This window comes from Myxine glutinosa, chromosome 12 (genome assembly GCF_964187855.1).
Source record: "Myxine glutinosa chromosome 12, kmMyxGlut1.1, whole genome shotgun sequence".
Taxonomy (NCBI): Eukaryota; Metazoa; Chordata; class Myxini; order Myxiniformes; family Myxinidae; genus Myxine; species Myxine glutinosa.
This window is the reverse complement of record NC_136272.1, coordinates 41,340,661-41,355,095: the sequence shown is the minus strand read 5'-3', so window position 1 is coordinate 41,355,095 and position 14,435 is coordinate 41,340,661. Positions and strand designations below refer to the sequence as shown.

The 14,435-nt window shown below is 45.1% G+C and overlaps 1 protein-coding gene across 8 annotated transcripts in view; it reads right to left on the bottom strand.

Moving 5' to 3' along the window:
- Nucleotides 1-14,435, bottom strand: part of LOC137437939 (transcription factor YY2) — an 83,060-nt gene that overhangs the window by 31,123 nt on the left and 37,502 nt on the right. For all 8 annotated transcript variants that reach the window (XM_078766764.1, XM_068132708.2, XM_068132710.2 and 5 more), the window contains one exon: nucleotides 9,050-9,215. In XM_078766764.1, the coding sequence (XP_078622890.1) occupies nucleotides 9,050-9,215 (166 nt within the window). The remainder of the gene's footprint in view (nucleotides 1-9,049; nucleotides 9,216-14,435) is intronic.

Below are 14,435 nucleotides of genomic sequence, written 5' to 3'. Positions count from 1 at the left end.
GGTGAGTTGCTTGAAGGATGAAGTGGGACAAATCATTGTGGACCCAGATGGAATTAAAGGAAGATAGAAAAGATATATGGAAATGTTGTTGAATACACAGAATGAATGGGATGGCAACATAGAGAGTAACCCAGTTTTAGGACCGGCAGAGAAGATTACTGAGAAGGAATTTGAGGAAGCGATAAAAGCAATGAAGAGTAGAAAAGCGGGAGGGCCGACGGGAGTTGTGGGAGATATGTCGAAGCCACCAGGAAGTTGGGGTGTGAAGAGAATGACAGAGATCTGTAATCTGGTGGTGAAAGAAGGCCGCATTCCAGTGGATTGGGAACTGAGTACCCTTGTCCTTCTATACAAGGGGAAAGGTGACCCTCTGGAGTGTGGCTCGTACCGAGCGATAAAGTTATTGGAGCATGGAATGAAGGTATTGGAAAGGGTGTTGGAGAGGAGGATAAGGAAGAAGGTGAATATCGACGAAATGCAATTTGGATTTATGCCAGGAAGAGGAACGACAGACATGCTCTTTATTGTGAAGCAGTTGCAGGAGAAGTACATGGAGAAGAGGAAGAAGTTGTTTCTTGGGTTTGTTGATCTTGATACGGATTCGCTACTTCCATTGTGGTGGTTTTCATCCACTGTAAACATTTTTGATTCCATGTACTATTATTGTTTTCAAAAGGTTTATTGTTTATGAACTGTTTTCAAAAGGTGAAAAAGTTAGAGTTCAAAGAAACAGGAAACCGGATCAGGAACCAGATGACGACGAAGAGGAAGAGAAGAAGAAGGCAGAGCGAATGAGTTCGACAAGAAAGCCAAGCTGCTTCGAGTTCTGGAGCAAACGTTGATGAACGGAGGTCAGCAGCGAACTTTGGGTTTCCCGGGAAAGGGATTCTTGCGACAGAGTTATTATCGCTGTGACAGATAAACCTGCGTGTCAGGTTTTTGGTGGTGGATTCCGAGGAGAATCATCGTCGGGCCGTTACGCCTCGAGAACGGGCCGTCGGCCATTTTGACTCGCGCGCTTTACGTATCGCGCAAGGTCTTTGCTTCGCTTCAGCCGTTTCCACCGCATTCAGACGTTTATCTGGTGTGTGTGTGTGTGCAACGTGGATTTTGAAGGTAAATCTGCGGTTCGCCGACTGTGAGCCGTGAAACATCCATACCGAGGGTGTGATTTCCCAGTCGCCTGGAGGGCGCCTTTGGATTTCCCAGTCGCCTTGAGGGCGCCTTTGCGTAGCTTTGGCCGCATGACTGTGACCGTCATCCAAACGGGATTCTGGTCTTGATTAGACATCGTTCTGACGATCGCTGGAGCGGATCGACTTTGGCTTGAAGCCGGGATCGACTTCGGCTTGAAACCGGAATCAACTTTGGCTTGAAGCCGGGAAAGAGACATTGGGAATGTTCTTGTTTAACTCACTTGGAGCACAGTGAGTTATATATTACGAAACTGATGGTACCATCATAGGATATATATTGATTGTACTTTTGATTACTATTATTGTTGTACTGTTATTCTTGTGTGATCTTAATACAATATTTGTTTGTTGGTAACAATTGGCGTGGCTTCACCATTTATCTTTGACATACAGAATAACACATTTTTCTGCCGTGACTCCTCTCGGGGCTCGGAGGTACACCGTGACCAGGGGTTTGGGGAGGAGCACGTAACAATCTGGAGAAAGCATTCAATACGGTTCCACGCGAAGTATTGACATGGGCCTTGAGGATGTTAGGAGTGGAGGAATGGTTGATCAGAGTAGTGATGGCAATGTACAAAAGAGCGCACACAGCTGTAAGGACGAAGGACGGGAACAGTGGTGAGTTTGAGGTGAAGGTGGGACTGCATCAGGGGTCGGTACTAAGTCCACTACTATTTGTAGCTGTGATGGAGGTGCTGGCTCAGAACGTAAAGAAGGGTTCACCGTGGGAGTTGTTGTATGCAGATGATTTGGTGTTGATTGCGGAAAGTATGGATGGACTGAAGGAAAAGCTGAACCAGTGGAAGGAATGTATGGAGACAAAAGGTCTGAAGGTGAATATAGGAAAGACGAAGGTGATGGCAAGTGGTAAAGCATGTGGTGAGGTGGAAAGAACTGGGAAGTGGCCATGTGCTGTGTGCAGGAAGGGTGTCGGAGTGAACTCCATTCAATGTACAATGTGCGCTGAGTGGGTTCATCAAAAATGTAGTGGTCTGAGAGGGTCATTAACCAGTGTGGCAGCTACATTCAAATGTAAGGTGTGCACAGAGGGAGCTGCAGATGGAGGAAATGTTGAGCTGGATCTTGGAGACGGCGTGAAGCGGGAAGGTGTGAAAACATTTTGCTACCTCTGAGACATGCTGAATGGAGAAGGTGGATCAGACTCAGCAACGGTTGCAAGAGTGAGATGTGCATGGAAGAAGTTTCGGGAACTGAGTGGCGTGCTGATGAGGAGGGGAGTGTCGTTGAAGCTGAAGGGAAAGGTGTATGCTGCATGTGTGAGAAGTGTTATGATTTATGGGAGCGAGACATGGGCAATGAACGTAGAGCAGCAACGAAGGCTGGAAAGGGTGGAAATGCAAATGGTTCAGTAGATGTGCGGAGTATCGTTGAGAGAGAGGAAGACAAATGATGAATTGCGAAAGATGATGGGAATAGAGCCTGTGATTGATGCTGTGAAGAGGAACAGGTTGAGATGGTTTGGTCATGTGTTGAGGAAGGATGAAAGTGACTGGTTGAGAAGAGTGATGGAAATGAATGTAGAAGGAAGTAGAGGACGGGGAAGACCGAGAAAGACTTGGCTAAAGATGGTGGAAGAAGAAATGCGGGCAAGGGGGTTAACAAGGAGAGATGCAGAAAATAGGGCAAAATGGAGAAGATTGTCATGGGGACCGCAAGGCTAACCCCCGCTCTTGCAGGGAAAATGGCCTTAAAATGCATGTTGTTTGTTGTTTGTGCTATACATCGTTTTGGCCCTACCTCCCAATGGTGAAGAATCACTTTAAAAATTCTACGAGCCGGATCAGAATCCGGATCCTCACCAAAATCTAATCATTTCATCAGTGTCACAATCACTAACTCTCTGCCAAATTTCGTCTGAAAATCCATCCACAACTTTTTGAGATATCTTGCTCAAAGACAGACAGACAAAGACAGACAGATAGACAGACAGAGGTGAAAACACAACCTCCATCCACCTTTGGTGGCGGAGGTAAAATACCTGCTCTGCCACTCTTGCACATCTTCTTTCTGCTCTTTTCCCCCTATCGTTTGCCCTCGGTTATCTTCCATCTGCTTGGAAGTCAGCCACCATCAATGAATTACACAAACATGGTACAAAAACCAATCCCCTTAACTACAGACCTTTCAGCTTCCTTCCAACCAGGTGCAAGGACATGGAATCCATCACCGCAGTCGATATCAAATTCTTACTTTTCTCCAATGGCCTCATCACAGATCACCAATATGGATTCAGACCAGGTCACTCCACCTTGGACCTGCTGCTCTGACTCTCCCAACCATGAATGGAGGCCCTCAATCTTTCTGGACATATCTCGAGCATTTGTTAAAGGGTGGCACTACGCCTTGCTTAACAAACTCTCTGCCTATTGCTCCAAAGTCAACTCCTCTCAGGGCTTACCGACTTCCTCCACTGTCATAGCCAATGCGTGGCTCTCAATGAGATCCCCCCCTCACCTGCTCTAATCTCTGTCAAGACTGGAGTATCCCAAAGCAGTGTCCAAACCCAGTCCTATTCCTAAACTTCATCAACGATCCGACTCTAGAACCTTCCCTTGATCTATTTCCTAATGATTCCACCCTCTGCTGCAACATCCCTCATCATTCAGATAGGCAGGCAGCAGCATCTTCCCTCTCTGCAGTCTCTCATAGAATAATGATCTGGTCAAACACTTGTAATACTGTATGTCGTTCAATCCAGACAAATCTCCCACTATAATTCTGAAAAGAGCATCAGGCAAACCCTCCCATATACTTCCTTAACAATCCTCTTGAAGTTCAGTCACTCAAATCTTTGGGCCTCACCATCAGTCATGATCTTTCTTGGGCAAACTACATATCTAAGGTGGCCTCATGCCAGCTGCCGCCTAGGAATCCTCTATCCTGAAAAGTCTTTCCTCGCACACCTGAACTTTCATCTACTTGTAAGGCCTTCACCTGCACCTCTTTGGAGTACTGCTCTCCCTTTGTGATGGCACCTCTGTCTCAAAACTTGTTGCCGTGGAAATGAACACCTCACAATCCTACCTCTTTTTGGGTTTCCAAGTTACCGTGCTCTCCCCACGACCTCACCTTCCCCTTAATTTTTCTAATCTTTTAATTTTTCCCCAATTTCTGCTTCTTCCCCAGTTTTACCTTAAAATTATATGACAGAATTTGCAGCTGTATCCAGTTTGTTCAACCAGTGTCCTCCCCTTGCTCTCATTCATCCCTTGTCTATTATTCCTCCAAGTCTCTTTCCATTTTGTCCCTGACTATTTGTGCATTTCCAACGCCTCCCACTCCCCACGCCACCCACCCCCTCTCCTTCTGTTCTTTTTATTCTGTTATGTCCTTGTCTGTTCTGTGTTCTAGCCACTCTATAAATAATGAATGATCGTTTTAAGGCCATTTTCCCCGCCAGAGCATGGGTTAGCCTTGCGGGCCCCATGACAATCATTGTTCCCTGTTTCAGGCAATGTTTTATTTTTATGGCCGGATGCCCTTCCTGGCGCCAACCCTTAGTCGCCTCTTACGATGCGCAGGGATACGGTGTACCTATTCTAAACCGGGGTACACACCGTGATCATTCATCCCAGCAAGCTGGTACTCAATTTGCCAACCTCGGAAGGATGACAGGCTGAGTCAACCCCCTTGGTGTTAATTCAGCGATCGACCGAGATTCGAACCCAGGATCCTAGGACCCCAAGCCGGCACCCTAACCGCTAAGCCAACTCCACTCTACGAGCCTGAATTTTATTTAATATATTATAACAGAAAAAAGTTCCTGTGCATCATTTACCATGATTCGAAATGAGAAATAAAAACAAATACATCACCTTGTTTGGTCATATCAATACTTGGTGTTTGATATCAATGACTTTATATGAGAATGCCAACACGTGTGCAAGACGCGTCTCCAGAGGTTTGAAGAGGGGTGCATTCAAAAGTCAGTTAACAACAGCTCAGTATCTGGTGTGACAACCATTTGTGTTGACACGCTTGGCAACAGCGCCTCAATGAGGACACAAGATGGTTGAAGGCTTGAGGGATGTCATTCCAGATTGGCACCAAGGGCTGCCGCAGTTGGGCTAAGTTGCTGGCTGGTTTTGAAGATGGCACAATCATCATTCTATTTCATCCCACACATTTATTTGAGAGAAATATCAAGTGAAACAGCTGGCCAGGGAAGTGTGGAAATGTTCTGTTTTGTGTGACGAAGTTGGTGACCACTCGTGTTATGAGAGGGCGTGCATTATCCTGTTGAAGTGTGATGCACTGTCTACGAACCTGTAGGAATGGGAGGACGTGAGGATGCAGAACTTCATCAAGGCACAGAACACCTGCCAAATTGCCATTAATGACCTCCAACTGGGTTCTGTGAAGTGCCATGATGCTTCCCAATACGATCATGCTTTCACAGCCAAACGACAAACGTTGCACAACACATGTGTCAGTATAATATTTCCCTTCCCATCGATCAGCATGATAACAGCCACCACTGCAGTCAAGACGGAACCATGACTCATCTGTAAAGAGGATAGCAGCCCAATCTTATCTCCTGAACCTCAGATGTTGTCTACACCAAACTAGGCACGCATGTCGATGCCGTGATGTGGTGATGTGATGATGTCGATGACATGGCAATAAAATCAGACATTCCTGCTGGTCGGCGACGTTGGATATTATGCTCATGTAAGTGATTCCTGACAGTTCTGGCACTGATTGATAGCAAGCCAGGGATGCTGCGAGCTGTCAAACTTGCTGTCTGGACCCGATTCCTAAAGTGCACCAACCGGATATGGTTATCCTGCCAATGTGATGTCACACGTGATCACCCACAACGTGATCACTCCAGTGACCGTATGGTATTCCGATGACCACCAAAATGCATCGGCACAACATATTGTTTGTTCCTGACTCAAGCATTCCAACAGCATGCAGACGTAAATTTTTGGAAAGGCGTGGCATCATGTTTCTGACGTTTAGACGTCAAGAAAAATGTTTTTCACAGTTGGGATGGTTCACCAAATCTTGCTTCGTTGCAGTTTGCTCAGTAACACGTGTAGCACTGTCATGTGACTCAGTACAAGTGCATGGAAATTTGTGTGCGCAATGCATAGTATTCCATTAATATAATATACAGTATACCATCTATATATATATATATTTTTTTTACACACACACACACACACACACACACACACACACACACACACACACACACACACACACACACCCCACACACACACACACACACACACACACACACACACACACACACACACACACACACACACACACACACACACACACACCTCCCCAAATACATGCAATCAACGAGGTGATTCATGTCCAGTACATCACATTTCATGTGTCATATCATCACTCGGTTAAGGATGAAAAGGACGAATCTCGTAAATAAAGCTGAGTTTGTGTCTGTGGGTCGGTCATAAGTGCCGCCCATTCTACAGGCCACGCCCCCTCTGCATCACAAGCACCGCCCATTAGCCAGGCGACGCCAGCGGGCCAGACATTGCCGCCATTTTTTTCGCTCTGCATAGCTCTTTGACTTGACTGAACAATGCGTCTATCATTAAAAAAAGGTTCTGTTTTGAGGAAGGAAAAGTACATTTTGATTGCAACTCATGCAGAGGAAACGAGGTAATGCAAGTTTTGTTTGGATCGATCGTGGCAACCGTCTACTAAACACCGCCCAATGAAGGTACGTTCTCATCATGCAGAGGAAAGAAAGTAGTGGTCTCTTCAAATAAAAATAAAACTTTTGGTTGTCGCCTCACATTTCAAACTGTATTTCACATGTTCATGTAATTCACATGTCATGACGTAAAGTAATGTAAAATGAAAATTGATTTGGAATTGAAATGCCTATGCATATAATTAGTCGGGAGGCCGGGGAAGTTCCAGAGAGATTTTGTTTACTTCTCTTAGAAGTTGTCATCTGGCTTAAGATTTGTCTCCCGACCATCACTATTTTAGTTTGTTTCACATACTGCTCTCCCAACTCTAAAAATTTTACAGCTTTCTTTAACTATCTTAATTCCTGCCATGAGGCCATGACATCTGAACACCCTCAAGCACAATTCCTCTATTTAGAAGACTTCAATATACACCACGGGGAGTGGTTGAAATCATTCCACACGGATGTTGGGGAAGTTGAAACTCTTACATTTTCCATTCACAATGATTTGGAACAAATTATCACTCACCCTACCCATATCCCAGATCGTCATGACCACTCTTCCAATACTTCGGATTTGTTCTTCACCTCCGATCCTTTGCATTACAGCTACGCAATTTCACCTCCAATTAGTTCTTCTGACCACAATCTTGTGAACATCACTTTATACGGAAAGGCATCCGGACAAGATAGCATTCCTTTTCGTGTCTCGAATGAGTGTGCTTCAGAATTCTCACCCGTGCTTGCTCGTTTGTTTCGGTTTTGTTTAAAAACCCAAACTTTTCCTCTTTCCTGGAAACATGCTTTAGTACAGCCTATTTTAAAGAAGAGTGATCGACTTTTAAAGTTTTTTTGTTTTTTTTTGGTAAGCATTTGTATGAAGCTGGCTTGGCAACATACTGGCAAATACTAATCATGTGCATTTGCAGTCGAAGACATTTTAAACTTTTAAAATTTTCTTCTATGAATCAGGAACAACCGAGAAACTAAAACATCTCCCCTCTTTTCCCCACAGAAACAATGTCGCGACATACATTCGTGGGATTTGCCTTGCCTTTTGCGGGATTATCACCGACATTCACAGGTTTTGTCTCGCCATTTTCGGGACTTTCATCGACCTTCGTGGATTATCGTCGACATTCTCTGGATTTGCCTCACCATTTGCGGATTTTGCCTCGCCATTCATGGTTTGTTCCTCGACATTCGCGGATTTTGCCTCGCCATTCATGGTTTGTTCCTCGACATTCGCGAATTTTTGCAATTCGGGAACCAATCCCCACTTTTTGCATTGAAACAATGCCCCACCATTCGCGGCATTTTCCAGGAACGTATTTTCCAGGAACGTATAGTGGGGTCCGACTGTATAATCAACGATGACACCGACAACTGTTACTTTCTCAACTTTTCACCATTCAAATGACATCCAGAAGTGCCAACTTGAGTTGAGTTCACTGTACTTCTTCAGCTCCCCTCTCCTCCCAAATCCTGCCCCACCCCTTACAACAGCACAGTGCCCTAATATATATTTAAAATATTTCCACCAATACTGAATGAGCATTTAGTTTGAGCAGCATTGCATATGCAAAATTGCATGGTAAAATGTTTTGACACCCTTCTCCCAAACTCATTCCTCTTTTTTTCTTCAATGTTACCCTTTCCCTCGAAACCCCCACTTCCCTCCCCCCACGACCCCACCCCTAATTTCACCTATTTTCTGATCTCACCCACCAATTACCTTAAAAGCCTGCTTTTCTCCAACTTTAAAGTGGAAATTCTCTTTTAGGAAGAAGAATATTGAGTTGGCCACCCACACACATTATGTAAGCAGTAAGGATGGAAATGGAACAGAACGGGAAACAACTAAGGCTCATGCTAGAATCAAACAAAAGGGGGCAATGGACCAATAGACAAAACAGGTCAAAAGGAAAACAGTAGAGTGAAAAACAAACAGATGCTACGCAGAGCAAGGAAAAGAATTGCAGAAGAAGGGCGAGAACAAAGATCTTGAAGAATTAGCAAGTTTCTCATTTTACCTTCTTTTTCTTGTTTCCCCGTTTACAACAAATTTTAATTTTCACCAATCAATATATGAAAATGTTTTGTTGCAACATTTAAAACAGGATTGCAGTGTGGTCCACACCGGCAAGGTCACCTTGTGAATTCCGCCAGCTGTTTCGGATCGGCCAGGTCAATCCCTGGGATTCCGGAGCCAGGCCGCTTCCTGTCATCTGGAAAGTCTATGTCCCCAAGGGTCATTGATGTCTGAGGAATCACTTCCTCCACCAAAGACATTTCCTCAATCTCTGACATTTTGTCCTCTGAAGGAAGCATAGGGTAAAAGCAAAAAATGCAACACAATGATGAGTGCAAACCACTTATGAAGTTGCCTTGCTTGTACTTATTTCACTAACATGTAAAGATGATAAAAGCTTAACGTAGCTGAAAATTTCCTCTCAGACAAGAGACCGTCCGAGTTTGGACAGGATTGGTGTGTGTGACAAGGATGAACAAATATTTTGGTGACGATCTGGATTATAGACGAGGCCAATTTTTCAGATATGGGTGTTGTTGTAGTGCATGAAGCATTTTTGAGGAAAAGTTGGTAAACAGACTTTTTAACTCTTTTAAGGTATGCCGAATCCAAATATGCTATATACTAGGCCGGCAATTGACTCATTCACCTTGAAAAATGCAAAACAAAACACATACGCTAGTTGTGGATAGAAAATATTCAAATGGAGCACAGATCTATGAAACAATAAAGACAGCTTATTATTATTATTACTATTATTATATTGTCTAATTATATTAATATATATTGCATTTCAGGTCAGAATGGAGTCGTTAATGCAACTGAAAAGGACCAGCAGCTGGTGTGTAGCACATGAAGACTGCATTACATGCCAGCAGAGTAAATCAGACAAACTTTTTGAAGCCACAGAAAAAGGACTATCGTCTCTTCACGAAGCAACATCAGCACGCCACAAATTAAGAGACGAAAATAATCGTGATGTGATTCATAGAATCACATTCATGCTAAGTGCCGATTCCTCGCAGGCACTAGTGTGGCATAAATCATGTTATGCTGTGTACACAGACAAAGGAAAAATCAAACACCTTGAGCAATCAACCAGTACTGAGAGTGCTCCATCCTCAAGTTTCAAAGGTTCAACCACTGCAGAAGCTCACAGTACCGCTACAATTTTACGCAGTTGCATGAAGGCCATGAACTGGAAAGCATGCATGTTCTGTCAAGACTCTGATTCGAAAATGAAACTTTCTTCAGTATCAACATTGAAAATGAGCAAGGAGATACTCGATTCTTCAAAATATGACCACAGCAGCTTAGTGTCCGTCTTGCTGGGGTACATGATCTAATAACTGCAAACGGGAAGTATCACCCAAATTGTTACAAGCAGTTCTTGCGAACCACAACTAAAATGAAGGAAGAAGCACAGAACACTGACCTACCAATGATCTGGCTGACCAAGGAGTTGAATGTGAAATATGCTGCCAGTCAAGGCCATGTACTAAAACTCACAGAAGTGTGGAATCGCCACTGTGAACTCGCCATGAAGATGGAGTGAATGTTTCACAATACTTTGTCAGCTGTCGAATGACATTTAGAGAACAGCTTTCCACACACATCAGAGATGTATATGACTTCATCGTACTATGTGACCAAGCTCCAGGTGATAGAAAAACCATCTCATAAAGGTCTGTCTGTCTGTGAGGAAGATGCAATATCATGTGTACCAGAGAGCCTGTACATGTTCATACGTCAGGTACAGATGATGTTGATGAACTATTACCAGAAGAAGAGGACACTGAAACGCCCAACTAAAGTACTGATGACTGATTCTGAAGTACAGTCTCACATTCTTAGTGCGTGTCAAGATTTAGTGTCCATCACTTCTGGAGGCAAGAAGTGGACCCCAAAACATATTGACCTTGCTAGCACTTTACACCAGGCAACACGCTCGAAGCAACTGGTACAGTTATTTCATAAGGCGGGGCATACACTAAGTTTTAGAGATGTCTTGCGGATAGACAATTCTTTAGCCAAAGTTACACTGAGAAGCATGGATGAAACAAACGATGCTGTAATCAAGAGGACTCTGAATTGCTGATTCCCTTTCACACAATAACTGGGTGTGACAGTTTATCACATCGCAGGTCACAGCAAGAGAACATCATGGGAAGTGTTCAAGAATAATCGTCATCTGCTGGCAAACTTGGGAAAGCACCAACTCACTGATGACACCATAAGTCTGCGGAACAATTCATTTGTGTAAAATGTATCATCAGGATGACATAGTTACCTGTGATGAGGTCCGTGCAAGACTGTTTTGCAAATGTAGATCTGAAGCACTCTCTCCCACATCTGATGCAGTGAGATTTCACAGACTGAGGACTCACTACCAGCCTATGGTATGGAGACAAGCCATGTGTGCCCACCCACACCTGCCTTCACCAGTTGGCCATGGATGGATATTACAGGATAATAAGCTGATGCCACAACTCATGTCTCTGCCACCAGTACCAGACATTTGTGAAGAGTTCATCTCATGTAGCTGTGCATATGGGTGCTCAACACAACGATGCAGTTGGAAAAAAAAGAAACTTGTATTGCACTGGGGCCTGCAAATGTAGTTCAGGTACCAATGGATGTAGAAATCATTAATGTATCCCAACCAAAACCAGCTAAGAAGAATAAGAAGATGGTGACTTGAGTTTCCAATGATTATGGAGCTGGTAGCTTCTGAAAATAAAATGTAATAAACCACTTTCACATGGGTGGATGTTGGGGAAAGTGGTCGGTGGGTTGCACAACGAGTTGGGTCCCGGTCCCGCACCCTGACGCCTTATAAATGAAAACCAAGCTTGGCAAACAATTTTTTCGTGTTTAGGGAAGCAAAATGGTGTTGGAAAACCGGTGTACAAACTTTTCCCCCAAAATGCCTGCAATAGTTATTTTCTGAGAAAAGTGGCTTAGTCTATTAGGATACAATAATTTTAAAGTGATTTTCATCATTGGGAAATAAGGCCAAAAATGATATTGTTGTGGATTTGAGAATTGTTGTGTTTTTTTTAATTGTAGTGTAATGAATTGTAAAAATATCACCCTCCTTCCTCCATTTGTTGTGTATAAAGGTCAAAGGTCGTGCCCGTAGTTATTCCAAATACTACACGTAGCCAATCATAGATTTCCTCCTTGTTCAGTAGTTATCTCCTTATTATGTGTATTAGATTAAGGCTGTGTCTTCCATTAATTGACACTCCATTGCACCGAATTCAAATAAGGTAGATTCCCTTCCAATTCCCCTTTTGTTATCAATGGCCAACTGCATTGGGCGGTTTTCCGCGTGCGGTTTTCTGCACTCTCCGCTGCTGCTTTATGGTTTTCGCCGCAAAATCTCCATTACGCACGCGGTCAAGTTGGGAAAGAAAGGCATGTCTCCACCTCGTCATCGGAGGGTGGGGCCAGGCGAGCCCCTACAACCAACCAAGCACGAGGGGTTTGGCTTGAGAGGGCGGAGGAAGAGCGATCGGGGAGGTTCGAAAAGGTTAGAGGGTGTGGCCGATATAACCCGCAGCGGGACGCCCCCCACCGGAGATGAGTCCTGGGAAAGCACGCGACGTCCCCACGGCGGCACGAAGAGACGATTGAGGAAAGAGGGAGAGAGATGTGAGGGGGTGCCTGTATTGCGGCAATAGGCCGAGACCCTCTAGGCCCTATTGCCGGTCGGTGAGACGCGAAGCGGAGCTGTGTTTGCCGGGTTTTCGCCTCGACCCCAAAGCGTGGATCGGAGCGCGCGCTTGGAACCAGACCTCGACGCCACCATCTACCTGGACCCTCCTCTGCCGTCCCAAACGATTCCTGTCCTTCCATCCTTTTGTGTACGTGAGTTTGTTTTGTGTGTTCTGTCCTGGGTTATAAGTAAGTCTGTATAAGCCTGAAATTGCACTGTGTCCTTCTGGTCCGTCCCTCTTTCTGTCTTTATTTTCGTATCCTTCCTTCTCCTTGGTTACTTTTGACTTGTACATAATTAGTCAGTAATAAATTATATTTGTTCCTCCTTACTCTGCCTTCTTTCCTTTACATCGGTGTCGTCCTTGTCTTTTCCCAATTGAATACCTGTGGCACGATTTGGCCAACGCTTCGGAATCGGGTTAGTGAATGCTAATGACTCGAACTTCGGGTTGCTAAAAACCGCTCGGCAACTAGACCATCTAAAACCGGGGTTCGAGCGAGAGTCCCTCCCTTGCTTCACTGTCAGGAGTGGCACTCAGGTCCTTGGGACTTTTTGTAGACCAAATACCCTGGCTGCTCCCGACCGGAAGGAGCGTTGGGACCCACAGGACTCACGTCGGTCAGTCGCGGACAAGGGGATTAATCCCCCCTTCTTAAGGGGGAAAGGCCGACGTAGAGATCCGTAACAATTGGTGTCTGGGAATGAGATTCGAGGCCCGAACCAAATTTTTAAACATCTAAAAAAAAAATTGGGTCAAAATTTGGAGTGGCCGAGATTGTAATAACATCGAAATAAAAATCGTGCCATGGATGGGCAAGGCGACCAGATGCCGGTGGGAGTGGAGTTAAAAGGGGTAGAAGCGACCCAGGACCCCAGGGAAATGTATATGGGGGAGAGGGAGAAGAGCAAAGAAGGTGCGGTCGTAGGGGTTACAGGCACACGAAATGGCGACCTGCCGTACGTGACTGCGATAGCCGGACCCGCAGTGCCAATGGACTGGGGCCTTTTTATGATGCATTTCAGTGCATCTATGAAGGGGGACAGTAGGGGATTGGATGCAATGATGGCTACCCGGGGGATAGACATGAAAAAAATGAGTCAAGAGGCAAGGTACAACCTGGATGGATTTGAGGAGCAAATAAACGCCACGATGAAAAACATACGGGAAGACATTGGCCGCAGATCGGGCGAAAAGGGCACATCGGTGCACAGCGAGGTAAAGCAGGTCGAGAAGCGCTGGTTGAGCGAAGTGGAGAAAAGCGCGGGTAAAATGACGGGGATAGAGATCGCGACCCGGGGTATGGGGCAGCCGCCGACCGTTGAGGTAGAAGAGGGAATTTTATTAAAGCCAACGGTCGTCGAGGTGAATAAAGAAAAAGTGCTGGGAATTGAAATTGGAGAGACCGGGGACTTAGAAAAGCACTCGCGGCAGGGAGGAATGGATTGTGCACAAAGTCTAAGTTCACATCCTGATGCCGTACTTGCTAATCCTTATCAAGATTTGCAGGTGCGCGTGGAGAAAAGGATCCCCCAGGTGAGTCGTGCTGTATGTTGTGCGGGGAGATTTTGTAAGAGGATGTTTGGCGGGAAGAGAATTGTCGCGCGATTGGGGGTCAATATGGCACCCGGGCGTTGGTGAAGGGTCCTGTGTGAGTAAAAATGGCACGTGTGTGAGGAAAAAGTGTGCGTCAAAGAGTGAGCGTGTTATAAAGTATGGGAGTGATACCGAGTGCGAGCGGGAATGCATGTCGGGGTGTAACCCAGGGAGTGAGAGCGATACGG